General features: G+C 41.0%; 1 protein-coding gene across 1 annotated transcript; it reads right to left on the bottom strand.

Moving 5' to 3' along the window:
• Positions 1-1,333: 1,333 nt before the first annotated feature.
• On the bottom strand, positions 1,334-2,709 carry LOC103712919 (zinc finger protein GIS3-like). Its single transcript, XM_008799630.5, has one exon. The coding sequence runs from the start codon at positions 2,269-2,271 to the stop codon at positions 1,534-1,536; it is 738 nt and encodes a 245-aa protein (XP_008797852.1). The 5' UTR covers positions 2,272-2,709; the 3' UTR covers positions 1,334-1,533.
• Positions 2,710-14,773: the final 12,064 nt, after the last annotated feature.

Below are 14,773 nucleotides of genomic sequence, written 5' to 3'. Positions count from 1 at the left end.
TTTTTTTTGGGGAAAAATGAAGCAAATATAGAAGACAACCTACATGCAGAGACTTGTCCTTTGTTCTAGAAGTTGATATGGCTTAAAGACTGCGAACTATATGCTCCAAGTCCCTTTTAAAGACAACATCTACATGTATACTTTGTTTCGTCATGCCAGGAAAATCACAATTTAACAGAGTATCCAAAGAGTGCCTCATCAGTTGCAAGGTCCATGTCAAGGAAGGTGACGGGAGCCAGATCGTCGCAAGGTCCAATTAAGTTGTCGTCTGGACATTCCATCAAAAACCTCAACGCACGCACATGACTTGGTAATTACTGGCTGATGTTGATTTAAGAAAATAATGTTAGGCCAAGTTAAGAGTCTCTAATCTTATCAAAACCCCCAAGTGGACTTTTTATTTTCAATTACTATTGCTTGGAAAATAGTTTGAGGCAGTGACAAGTGTGTCTTGATTCCTGGAAGAAATCTATATTCTATTTGCTTAAAATTTGGAGATAGAGAAGAGGTTGGGGGTGGGGTTGGGGATTATAGATAATAAGATTGAGTTCAGTTGGATTAAATTAAGTGATACGAATCTTAGGATGATCTATCCATCACTTGCTGTCACTGTACACATGTTTTTTATTATTTAATCATAATTAGTAAACAAAGGGTTAATGAATGATAAGATGGAAGGGTCTAATCTAATATAGATATACATAGCTGCCACCTGTACTTTCTCCTTTTTTTAACATATATTGGAGTGCAGGATCGTGACTGCCGTCGTACACAACCAATCAGCCCTTCATGCTACTACGCCAGGTGCAGGTGATTCAAGGAACGTGGTATAATTCTCATCACGTGTCAGGCGCTGAACACCAAGCTCCTGTACACGTCCACTCGCGTCACGAAACGTATCATCGCCGATTCGCATGCCCTTGACCTTGTAGCCCCCGAGTCTCACTCCACCGCTCGCCCAGTTAAACCTCACACTGACTCGTTTTGGAAGAATTGTTCTTTGCAGCATCCACACATCTACCCTTCATTCCATCTAAGGAGTATATCCCAAAACTTGAAGAAACATTTCTCATAAAAATTGATTATCTTCTGAAGAAAAACTTAATACTTGGTTCTTTATGTGATAGCCATTTTATATTGAACTCTTATTAGATGGATAGATAGATGTGAATTTTTTCTTTTGAAGATCGGATTAATCATGTAATGATGTTTATTTATATACACAATTCTACATAACTTATGCATGATTATGGAGGTATGTACCATCCATCTAAGAGGTGGATTTCGATTACTTATAAAAATTATAAAAAACACAATAAAATGAAAACATGCGTCTACCAGCAATTTTAATATAAAAATTTATTGAATTACGCAACATCATTTCATTGAGGCAGAAGTAGAACCAAAATTCCAAATAGAAAAATGAAAAAAAAAATATACAATGGCCATCTGATCCATCAGATATTGGTGCAATCCACCGTCTGATCGTGGAGTCTAGCAAAGAACCGAATCAGGACGAGTCTAGCGACCGAGTCAAGACCGGAAGGGGGCGAGCCTGAGCTGGAGGTCCAGCCCGAACGCGCCATCCGCGCTGGCCGAGTCCGATGACATCGCGTTGGGAGCTGAAACGGTGAACCTAGCGAAAGTGGCAGGTTGACGGTTCCGGTCGTCGCCGAAGAGCCGGGCAGCACCGCTGTCGCCATGGCCGTAGCCGGCGGCGGAGTAGAAGGCGGGAGGCGAGGCTCGGGTGGAGGAGGGGAAGACGCAGCCGTGCGACACATGGAAGGGAGGGGCAGCGCGGGAGAAGTAGACCCACCCGGTGGGGTCCGCCCCGCCGGCGAGCGGGGAGGCGGAGTCCGGGAGGAGGTGGGAGGGCGGAGCGAAGGAGGAGACCATAGGGTTGGCGCGGGGGTAGAGCGCACTGGGTGATGACCGGAGCCCGCCCCCGGCGGCCAGCTGGGCGCGCTTGAGCTGCTGGCGCTCCTTCTTGTGGGCGTTCTGGTGACCGCCGAGGGCCTGGGAGTTGGCGAACTCGCGGCAGCAGTACTGGCACTCATACTTCCGGCCGTCTCCGCTGCCAGAGGCGGCGGCAGTGGTGGTGGTGGAGGACGACGAGTCTGAGCCCAGGCCAGCCTCCGGCGGGCCGGGGAGGTCGACGGACTCCTCGTCCTCGGACACATGGAAGCCGAAGAGCTTGAGGCGGGGACTGGTGCTGTTCTTGGACTGGCACTGGATGCCTGACATGATCTCCTTAGAACTCCTTGCTTCCATCTATCTCCTATATAGAAGAAGGTTGGAGTAGAGAGTTATGGGAGGCGAGAATACGAGAAGGTATAAGGAGGCGGAGCGGAGAAAGAGAAGGGAAATTGCACTGCATGTGTGGGTTCATCTCTGTATCTATATATATATCTATATATGGGCTTGGTTTAAGGTAATATTATAAGGTTGGGAGAAGAAAACCGTCACAGCTCCACACTGAGAAAATAGAAATGGATGAGATGAATGATTTGAATACTAGTCAGTATAATAATTCACGAACAAACTATATAATATTTGAGAGCGATAGTAGTTGGTTGCGGACATCCCAAGGAGGAGGGAAAGGGAAGAGAAATAGGGAGCAAAACTCAGAGACAGTCGGGAGGCCTAGATTGCGCTTGTCTCGGCCTCTGTTGAGGGGATACTTTATTGATTATAGGTTTGTTTATGGACTACTACGGGTGGTGGGGAAGAGACTGGCTGTAGCTATATAGTAGTAATTATTTAAAAAGGTGTTGTATTCGATAGGCGGATCATGGTATAGAATTATGGGTGCTTGCCATAATAATAGCTTCGGATAATGGCCCATTTGTGAGTGAGTGGGTGCCACTTCGCTTGAGCTCTATTAGTTCGTGTCGCTTAAGTGGTGGTGCAACCATGGGGGCGGTGTGCTCCCCATTTAATTTGTATCCAGGGATTAAACATTCTATGGAAACTAAACTGAAACACTGAAGACTCCTAATGTAGAAACCGACATAGAAACCTCAACGATCCTGTGGCAGATCTATCTGCCTTTGGGTGCTACACTTCCACTGAGGCCCACTCTTCGTGGCCTCGGTTTCCTCAACTTTGCTTGCAGCATTTGGCTTGCGGGGTAAATGTACAACATGCGGAAGAATCATATAGAGATGCTTCAGCAAACTGCTACTGCAAGAACATGACCATAAATAGTAATCAACAAGCTTTGTCTTGCCACTAATAATTTGTGTGTGCATAGTACTTATGTATATATATTTCATTATGGGATAAATTTGTTCTCAAAAAGTTTTCAACAAAATCTGTCTTCTTATGGTTGGATTTGTCGTGTGGTTTATCAAGAAAGCTTGCAAAGAAAATGTGGCTGAAGATATTATTTATCACCCCTAACCAAGTTATTGATAATGCTTCTATTCATCGTAATGAGCGCATCTCCTCCTCTGCTTCAACCAAAGAACAGGAAGGTCGAATAGTAGTTACATCATCCATTAATGTTTTGGCCCTCCCTTAATTTTGTTTCATTAAACTAAACATTGATGTTGCAACCTTAGTTATTCAAAATGCTGCTGGTTTGGTGGCTCCAGATCATCAAGGAAATCATGTAGCAGCCATTAGCTGCTATATGATCGCTCATAGTTCCATTCCACTTTGTCGAAAAAAGATGAAATAATGGTATTTTATTAGAGCATCGAGTTCTTGATTTCACTTCATCCGAGCTCTGAGATTCTTGAACATGATGCAATGAAGATAATTAAGTATCTATTATTGAATTGTTCTAGAATGTCTTTGCTGATTGCAGAAACCTCCTCCAAGAAAATTCTTATATTACTATTTTCTATACTCCTGGGGTGGAAAATAAGGCTGCCCATTTGCTAACTTGATTTGGTATCTCTCGTAGCATCTCTGCTATTTCGGGATAAGTCGAGTTGAGTGAAATTGCCCACAAGCTAGCTCTTTATCAAAAGATTAAAATACTGTGATGCATGAACAACTATCAAAATATTTGAAGTACATGATACTGGGTCGCTTTAATTAGAGATGTTAAAAATCAGTAACATCTATAATTAGTTCAATTGATTTGGCACCTCTTTCCTAAGCGCTGCACCTGGAGGAGGTTCAAGCTTCACATCTTGGGTATCGCTCAAAAAGTAAGAAAGAACAAAATAGAGATGTGTTAAAGAAAATGTTGAGAGTAGACATATTGGAGACATTTTAGTTCTTTTTAGAATGGCTGAGTTTGTGTGCAGTAGCATGGAGGTAATGGAACTGCTAATATAATGTAAGACTAACCTTCCAAGAATTTTCATTTAGTGAAATTTTAGGATCAACGTTTTCATATTCTTAGCAGTAGACCAAGCAGCTATTTTTTTTGAACTCTAATTCCTACCATCAAAATTCCTGGTCTACCATCATGCTGGATGATTCTAGAACGCGTCAATAAATTGCCCATACATGGAACATACATGATCTAATTCCATATCCAATCTCTTTAAATGGTCCTAAACAATATATACTGATGGCAGTTTTCTCAAGAAAGATATAATAGTTATGGTAGAAGAGTTCAATCAATGAATTAAAAAATCAATTATGGTTGTTGGTCCTACCACCTTTGCATGTTTTGGATGCAAAAATGTATAGAGTTGAACATTAATTTGATGGAGGCGTGTAACACCTTGAAGCATGTTTGGTAGCATAAAGACATCACCAAAAGTCTCTTACTAAAGCTAAAGTGATTGATTTGCATGTCTCAAAACAGTTATATTGACTTCGATTCATGCAAACGTCTACTATGCAGTAGCATTTTGGAAGTCCATCCTATATGGAGAGCCATACGAGTTTTGCAAGTCTTGGAGTTCGTTTAGTTATTAGTCGAGTAGGTTTTGATGATTTGATGTAATGGTCAAAATTGTTCAGCGTTTTGGGCTTTTAGCTCTTTGTGACATCTACCAAGAAACATAGGAAGTTGCCAAATGCGGCCAGTGTTATTCATAGTGCTGTCCCTATGAGTTCCCATTTGGTGTACATGAAGTACAAGAGAGTTTATATATATATATATATATATACAAAAGATCTTTAACATGCATGTAAGACTTTTCCTTTATTTCTTTTCCCGTGAAACTTCTTGAGGGTGAGTCACACCTAACTTTTTATAATACAACAGTTAAACTTTTCTTATTGAATTAGTATTTAAAAAAATCTTTCCATTAAATTCTTGTATGGATTTCGAACATCAAAATTAAATTTTAATAAAATTTAAAAGAAGAATAATTACTCAGCACACCTTACACCGAGATATATATATTGCTAAAAGGGTGAAGTCGCCACAATTGACATTTGACCTAGTGTTTGCACATTTAATCTCCTTTTTCGTAGACTTTGCTTCACCGATCAACACAAAATCTCTTCGAATCTTACTAACTATTAAAAAAAAAAAATCACATCTCTGTCGTAATCTCCACCACCATAAAAAGCTATGTGTATGTGTCACTCCTAAATTTCCTTCCAATCCTCCCTTCCTTCAAAGTCTTCCCCCAACTTCCAAACCAGGCCCACGTTGTCCCCCCATCTCTTTTTCACTCCAAATATTCCATGCTTCCGGCCGTCTCCCCTCCATTACTTAATAACTTAAAGTTGTGCTTCTGAGTCAGCCAGCTTGGGCAAGGTTCTATAGAGGAGTCGTCTTTGTGGATTGTTGACATCGAGATAGGCTAATTTATTTTATGTTGGCTCGGCTGATATTTCTATATATATAATGTGTTATGAACTTTTAATATTTTTAATAGAAAGGGAAGGAGGCTAATTATTTGAGTTTTTGTTTCTATTTGCGAGTCTGGTGGACTTACAACTCCGCTATAAACGGTGTAAATGCACCTAGCAATTTTAATAGTTTATCTTTGAGCTCCATAGGATAATCACCAATGGAAGTCCGAAGGCAAGTATATAAAATCAGTAGTGCAATTAGCTGGCCCATTACCCTCTCTATAAAAGCGAGATTCCTTGAAGTGAAACAGCTACAAGCAGGATATGTGCCAAATGTCAAGAAGCAAGGTATGAACATCTGAAACACCTTTAGGAAATCACCCTCAATGCCTACTCTTGTAGCATGAAGACAACATATAGCTTATACCAATCCTTCCTACGCAACCATGAGCTCGGCCGTAGGAAAGTTACCGTTAAAGAGTCTCCTCCCTCTATCATGATCTCCCATAGCAAAAGCAACATCCCTACTCTTGTGCAATAGGCACTCAAGCAACTTTCCATAAGAATAAAGAGATTCTATACGATTCATTTTTATGTTCCAGATCCAATTCAGCTTCTCCACAGCGCTGCTAGATTTGGTGATAAAATTTATAGAAAATCACAGAGAAGACCACGAATGCTGCGCAACCACCATGCATGCTAACTATCAAACCTTTAAAATATAGCTTGCCATAAAAATCTAGTGGGAGGTTTTTAGTGTAATTGATGGTGTTAGATGCGTTTAGCAAATGAAATGATGATGTGAACAATGTACCCAATCAATCATTCACCTAAGGAAGGCTATGTTCAAGATGATCATCATGATATTTAGGGATATGGTTGTCGGTAGCCACATGATCATGGAGGCTTTCGAGCTTAGGGGCCCGTGTGACATCAGAAGTCTTTCTCTTACTTCAGTTAGGGAGTTTTAGGTTGATCTAAGTGTCTCCTACTCTGGTCTTTTCTTGTTGCTCCCCCCTCATGGAAAGTGGTTGAACTGACCCTTTTGAAGACATCAGTCATGCAACTCATCTACCACTCTAGCTATTAGATTCCCTTATGCTCGGCACTGTGAACCAATCACTACATTTTAAAATACCCTGGGGAGGTAGGAAACAAATTGCAGCATTTAAAAATGAATTTCAGCTACTTTAAATTCAAGGTCGTTTTCTCGTCCTTTCCTCTCATCTTGCAAGTTTCCTTATAAAATGAACCTTTGTGGGTCCCGTCACCCGACCAGCTTTGTGCAAATATATGAAATATATCTAAAAGTAGGGAAGGTTAGGGTGCAGTGCGTCTAAGGATTTTATAGATTTTGCTAAGATGCAAAGCACATGGTCTTTCCCCTTAATGTATTGAACTATTTGGGAGCTTGAATAGAGTTGGATCGTTGAGTTCGTGCATGCCTTGCACCGAAGCTCGGAGAACCGCAAAGTGTTAAAAGGGTGAAGAAAAAGCGAGAGAAATTCCCGGGTGGCCTCTTTTTTTTTTTTCTTTTGTATCATCACCATCAATATAAAAAAAAAAAAAAAACTTTGCTATCTTCAAGTTTGGGCCCAATTCGAAAATGTTTCTTTCCAAATTGCATGTCAGAGAATCCCACCAAGCTCTTTCCTTACGTTTCTTAAATATTTTACTCATACAACATCATAGTTTAAAATCAACATCCCATCTATCTCTTTAGCTTGTGACTATCCAACAGATAATATTTTAGCTTTTCTTTTCTTCTCCTACATCACCATTATTATTTTAACACAAAAATAAAAAAAAAATCTTGCTATTTTTGAGTTGAGCCCAATTGGAAGATGTTTCTTTCCAAGTTGCATATCAGAGAATCCCACCAAGCTCCTTCCTTATATTTATTAAATATTTTACTCGTACAATATTATAGTTTCAGATCCACATCCCATCTATCTCTTTAGCTTGTGGCTATCCAACAAAGGACATCCGTGTCCAATGGGTCAGCAGCTTTTGTTGTTGCAGTGGGCTCCACCTTTCAATACAAAAAATTTAACCTAGATGCCTCGATAATGCCATGTTTTGTTGTTTGTGAAGGGGATTTAGTTGGCAGCATTTAAGATAGCCCGAATCGCAAGGGAGGACCACCAAGCTGTGCTGCGGAAGGAAAATACTTTGCTCGACGAGACGTTAATAATATTATTCCTCATACGAGGTGATGTCACCCCATTTCCTCTCAAAAGAATATCTATTGTCACACTTAACCTGGCAGCCCTCCCTCTTTCTTTTGTGGCAAATTGCTTTGGAAGACCCCATAAAGATTAGAATACTCAATGTGCGTTAATAATTGAGTTGATATTTCCTTTTAGAATAAGTTGAAAGAATATTAACGATCCAAGCAATGTGTGCAAGATGTTCAAAATATGCAACTTTTATTCCAAGTGGCATTACCTACTCCATTAAGGAGCGACTGTAGATTGGGTGGATTTCACTTAAAGTCATGTGCGAGTGATTCTATCGGCATACTTAATTGAGCCGTGACACCGGATCTAGCTAAACCTATACCATGGTCTAGAATGTTTTAGGGTTTCGCAAGCATAATATTATTACTTCTACTACGTGAATTTAAAACGTCGTCGCCAGCTAGCCTGTGAAATGAGTTTGCATGCACTGAAGACAAAAGCATTAGGGTTAGGGCTAAGATGGAGACACTTAGGCCTCTATAAATGCTCATGGCATGGCAAAGGGCTCCTACGACAGGTGTTGACAGATGGATTCAAATGGACGTGAGGGGATTCCTAAAAAGCTACTAAATGCTTGGGGATTGAGTTGAGTGCCTTTGGAAAGAGGGTTAGCAAGTTCATTAGGTGACGTGAGCGTATTGGCAAGAGCCTTAATTCGGGTAAACTAATCTTTGAACTTTAGAACCCATTTGTGATTAAAGTAATTAACAACTAGTTGCAATGAGGTGGATTAGATCGATGTAAGTATACTATGGGTTCATGAAACCAAGGTCAAAACAAAGGCTTTGACAGAGGTCGTATCTTCTGATGAATGCAACAAAGCAGTAGCCTTGGTTGTTATAAGTAACATCAAGCACAAAGTCTTTTTGACTTTTTTGAGTTTGGATTGAACGTCACTCTATTTTTGGGTTGTGGCTAGGGCTAAAAAGTTTTGTTTAAAGTCACCCTGGGTGGGTTTATGTTGGAATTACTTGTTTTTAACGATTCATCAACTGACATCCTTTGGAAATTATCACTCCTAATGAACAAGGGAAAAAATGGAAAAGATCCTACATAACAATACTTGATTGCTATAATGGATGAAATTTCTTTCTAGACTATCCATAAGTTCTATTTGGTTGTCCAACATTTGAGCTCAGTTAGGTTCAAAATGTGAGAATTCGTGTGGGCATATGTTTAGTACTACATCAGCTATGCAATGGATAAATCAGGTTAGCTTTTTTGAGTGAGGTACTGGATTGTGACAAATGGTATTAGAATGGACCCAGCCTATGGCCTATATAGAGTAAGGGACACTGCAACACGGGTTCATAAGAACCGACTATGGGCCAATGTTTGCGATTAGATGGATTTGGACTCTTAGCATGGCGAGGATTCCAGAGCTTAAACAGATCTAGAGAGTATGTAAAGATCCATATGGCATGTGTTCAGTCCTACATCGGTTATGTATTGGATAGATCTTGAATATTTGTACAAGGCCAAGAAATCCAAATAATACCTTATGGCTAACTTTTTTGAATGAGGTCCTGGGTTGTAGCACAAGAAGCCCACCTTGGATATTTGGCTGGCCAAAAATTGAGCCAAAGTAGATTCCTAGAATGGCTCATAAAAGGAAAAATAGTTTGAAGTGAACTTTAGCTTAGGAGAGCCGGCGCCACTTCAGCAAAGAGAGCTCTGGCTCAGCCCGCTTACACTGATCCAAGCGAGCTCTTCATTACAAATTGTTTTACAGTGTCACCCATATTGAAAGGGTTTAGGATGCCATATACATCGAACAAATGGTTGATGGAGTCGTCCTTCATGGTTTGTAACTCTCACTGGTTTGCAAGAGACTGTAGGTTTGAACACGTTAGAAGAGTTCAGATAGTATCGCCCAGAGAGCCAAGTATTGAACTTACCCTTGCTTGTTCTTTTCAACATATTAGCTTGTCTACCATGTTGAATTATCAGCAATGGGTTATTTTGGCTTTGACAAGTTCATTTACACGACATATCTAATTTATGCAAGAGCCAGTGACGCAAATGTTGTACAAAAGTCATAAGCAAAAGGAGACGTTTTGATGTTTACAAAATGGAACAAGGCCTGGTGCTAATGGATAGCGAATCAAAAAGAGGTTTGCGTAACGTGTGCAATGCTTGACTTCGGATAGGGAGATACAAGCATGCAATAACCTTGTCTGTTTGGTAGCGTTACTGAGATTTGTTTAAGAAGAATATTCAAATTGAAGTAGTAACTCATAAGTCATAATTGGGGGCAGTTCTAGGGGTGTACCGTGGTTGCAGTTGATGGTATTGATTAGCTAATGGAGGAATACGTCTTTTTAAGCATTGTTTCTTCTTGTTCAGAGGTTTTACAATCATTCTCTTTGTTCTTCAGCCAGAGATATACAATTGTTTGATACGTTTTTGCTTTAAACTGATGACCCAAATCTATTAACTGGTGTCAGAGCTCATGAGGATAACAAATGGCTGGGTTGGTAGAATCTCGTTGTAATACAAGAAACTTGGATTAATTTGATCCCACCCTCGCTCTGGTATCCAGTGAGGCTCCAAACCTGGTATCAGAGCTTATAACCCATAAAAGTATTTGTTATTGATTTTTTTTCTAGAGAAAAGGTTCCTTACTGGGGAAGTGTGACCCAGGTATTTTATTTGTTGCCACATCTGTGAGTCAGGGAGACGGAAGATAGAATGTTGAGCAACCTCCACTATGGTTCAAGGGTCAAAAAGTTTATGTAATTAACTAGCCATACAAATCATGCACTAAAGGCTTTCATGTTGAGCAACCTCCACTATGATTCGAGTGTCAAAAGTTTACGTAATTAACTAGTCATACGAATCATGCACTGAAGGCTTTCAGCGATTCCTTTCAGTGTTATATTCCCAATTATTAGTTGGATAAGCCTACATGAGGATTCAGCAGTCTTTAGAAGTCCAGAAAATAAGTAGCTATATGGAATAATAAACAATACAAACAGCAAATTCACCAAAACTACAAGAAAGCAAAAATTGAATCAATTATTTAAGAAAAAATGATTAATGAAACTGAAGATGGAAACCAGCTTCCATCCGTTAACACATCTAAAATAACTGCTGTAGTTTCAGTTACGTTCATATAAACAAGAACCATCAACAAATCAAATGATGAGCAGATCAGAAGGATGGGTATCGCCCAATATGCAATTCCAGGTCGTAAACTCAACGACAAGGTTCATGTTTAGTTAGAGAGGCCGTCTCTTTGGACATTAGCGGCTGTCGTAGTTTTTGATAAGTTCATACCAACAATACCATCAACAAATTCAAGTACAATCATGATTAGATGGATCAAACCTACTCTACTACCGATTCAAAAGGCGAACAGCTTTTCAGAACTTTCGGCCATCAAGAGACGAAAAGCTATGCGAAGTAAAAGTAGAAAAGGTCGCCGGCTGCTACTAAGATAAGAACCTAACATAATTTCTCAAAATGTGAATTCTAGAGTATCAGTCAATATGTAATTTTAGGTCTTGAACTTGGCATCAAATCTAATGCTTAGACGCATGGATTTCACTTTGCATGTTAGCGTCTAAGAAAGCTCGTTAGGTTTGCCGTCACTAAAATCTGGTTTAACCGTGCTCTCTTCTCGACTTCAAGTCGCTTATGTTGGAGGGAAGGAATCTTCTCTCTAGAGTTATCAGCCGAAATAATTCCTCCTCGCTTAGTGGCTGAGCATTTTATGGAGTGAGGACCAAGGCACCTGTGCTACTCTCTCTCTCCCCCCTCCCTCCTCTCAGTGCAGTGAATCAGAAGATACCGACTACTTTTCTTGCCGAGGAAACAGCCACAGGCAGGACTTGTAATCAGCTCCAATCAAAGGCCAAATCAACTTGTCCTTGCCTCAAGAATTCTGTGGTCTCGGCTGTCATGCACATCAAGGACTCCTTTTGCAACTCTGGAAGTTGGAAAGTAGTGACTCTAAATTAGGTAGTAAACAAAAGGGAGAACATGATCAAGTACTACTGCATTGATGATAAGATAGTATATCCTATCTTCTAAGGAAAAAGCTATGCGACCCAAACCAGTTCCTAAACTGGTCATCAGTCGCACAGGGAACTTGGGAAGTCATGACTGGCCCAACCCACCAGGAATCTCCCCAATCACCTCATGCCAAGGCTGGGCCATGCAGCAAGGCTTGTCTCCAGATGTACAAACAACCTGAGTACAACATGGCCCAGCCAAAAGCTAAAACTTTCTCTCTGATCAACATATTGTTCATGGAAAGTAGGAAGTAGTACTGATAGATAGATTCTGCATGGTGAATGGTCTGATCTATTTGTATATCAGTAGATTTTTTTTAGCATACTCACAGGCATCATTACCAACAGAGAATGATTGAAGTTCATATACACTGGTCTTTCCGATGGTTGCGGTCTACAACTCTTATACCAAATTGCACAAATACCTTGTAGTTTATTAGGAAAAAATCTGCTTTTCTCCTCGTTATCTTAAGATGATATATACTTGTGTCGTCATATTCACAATACAATACAATGCATGCTTTCATGTATGGATGGCAATGTATGTATGCATGCGTGCAGTATGTAAATATGCTTGGATATATGGATGTATATATGCATGCATGGATCGATGTATTTATGCGTGTATATATGTATGGAAGTATGTATTTATGTATATGCATGCATCTAAGGATGCATGCATGCATGTGTTTATGTATGTGTGTTTGTATTTAATGAAGATTTTTTTGTCTTCAAGTTTCATATGCTCTGAAAAATCTGACAGTTTTCCAGAAACAACAGAAGTACATAGGCCTATGATTTGGACAGTCCAGACAACCGGAGGCTTGCATGGAATGTATTGCAACGATGGATTATAAGGTTCTACTATACAGCTCCCAGAATATTCATAATGACGATATTACAATAATCTCTCTTTTTCTCTTTTTTTTTTTTTTTTTTCTTATGCAAGATGTAAAGACCTGAAATTGGGCCCGTTCTTGGGGCCAATGAACTGAAGTCGGCAATGGATGCCGACTTCAGTCTGTTCATCGTGGTCTTCCCACGATGAACACGCCGGCCGAACGGCCCGCGAGATCTCCGCACCACCCCCCCTCTTCCCCCTCTCTCTCTCTCTCTCTCTCTCTCTCTCCCTCCCTCCCTCTTTCTCTTCTCTGAGAACCCCATCCTTTCCCCTTTTCTCTAAAAGTTGGATCTTCTTCCTCTTCTTTTTCCCCTCTTTTGAGAAGATCGCCGGAGCCGTAGTCGTCGCCGGAGCCACCATCGCCGCCGGGGAACCACACGTCGACAACCGGAGGTGAGAAAGGCAACCTATCTATTGTTTTTTTTTTGGGATTTAAGGGGAGAGGAATGAGGGATGTTATCGGTTGCACTTCCCCTGTTTCGGGGAAGATTTGGTGAATTTCGGCCGGCCGACGGTGGCCGGCCGGGGTCAATCCGGGCCGAAATAGGTTCGGCCGGAGGTGAATGAACGGGGGGCCGGGCCTTCCAGCCCCGGCCTCTCTCTTTCCTTCCTTTCTTCCTCCCCTTCTTCTCTTCTTCTTCCCTTCCACCGCCTGTGACAGCAGAGTGGCCGGCGGCGGCTGGCCGAGCGCCGCCGCCGAGGGCCACGGTCGACCGCCGAGGGCTGACCGGAACCACCAGCCACCCCACCCCTTCTTCCTTTCTTCTTCTTCTTCTTCTTCTTTATTCGGCCTGGGTTTTTCCTTGCTTTGAAATTCGTGCCTCAAGTGGAGATCAGACCATGAACCGGTTCCACCTAATCCTTGTATTGGGTTTGATCTGGATTTGAGTGAATGGGTTTGGGTTATGGTTTGGATCTGAGTCAGAAATTTGGGTTAGTCTGACTTGAGTGTAATCTGGTTCGTCAAGATTTGATCTAATCTGGTCTGATCAGACCTGGTTTGGGTTGGGCTAGGGACCTGTTTTTGGGCTGAGTTAGGCCTGATTGGATCTGTGGGCTGGTTTGGGTTGGGCCCGAAATCTGATCTGGACCTGTTATCTGGTTTGGTTCAATTGGGCCTAATCTGTTTTGGGCCACAATTGACTTAGGTTTAAAGGGTTCTGATCTTAGGGTCTATGTTTGATTTTAAGGGCCCATTCTTGGATCTATGAACTTAGGAGTTTAAGGGTTTGAAGAATTAGTTTAAATTATGTTTCTTAGTTAATTAAATAATTAATATTTATGTTTAATCAGGGGTTCGTGATATCTGTGGCAGAGATTTTTTAAGCGAACACAGGTAGGTGACCTATTGCTTTAAAGTAGAATTTTAACATGTGTCTTGCATATGTTGATGTTATGATTTATTATTGGCATTATGTGTTAGAATTAGAATTAAGTATTTAATTTCATAAAATATTAATTTATTATTGGCATTATGTATTAGAATTAGAGATTAATATTTAATTTCATAAACTGTTATGTACTTTACTATTGGGAATATGATCGTGACTTGATTTGGAAAGTTGATTATTGATTTTTAAAATCTGCGTGACTATAGTCTAGGCCCCGCCAATGGGATGATACGTTGGCCCTGTCGACTTGTACTGAGGAACTAGTTCCGACACCACGACCACCGGTGACAGAATAGTGGCGGCATAGGGGTGCATTTTTGCTCTTCGGAGCGGCTCGGTGGAGCGTGAGATTGGCACCAGGGGGTGCGGCACAGTGGTGCGTTGGCTCAGTGGAGCGGCTCTTCGGAGAGTTGTATTGGCACTACGGTGTAACCATGCCACTGGGTGATATGGCCGTAGTCATGCGGTTGAGTTATTTTGATTCTTGGATTGGGTTTATGGGTTATCGTGTGG

Source organism: Phoenix dactylifera, chromosome 5 (genome assembly GCF_051530095.1).
Source record: "Phoenix dactylifera cultivar Ajwa chromosome 5, Ajwa_hap1_PhDact_Kaust_v1.1, whole genome shotgun sequence".
NCBI lineage: Eukaryota > Viridiplantae > Streptophyta > Magnoliopsida > Arecales > Arecaceae > Phoenix > Phoenix dactylifera.
The sequence above is the reverse complement of the archived record's forward strand: the minus strand, read 5'-3'. Positions and strand labels throughout refer to the sequence as shown.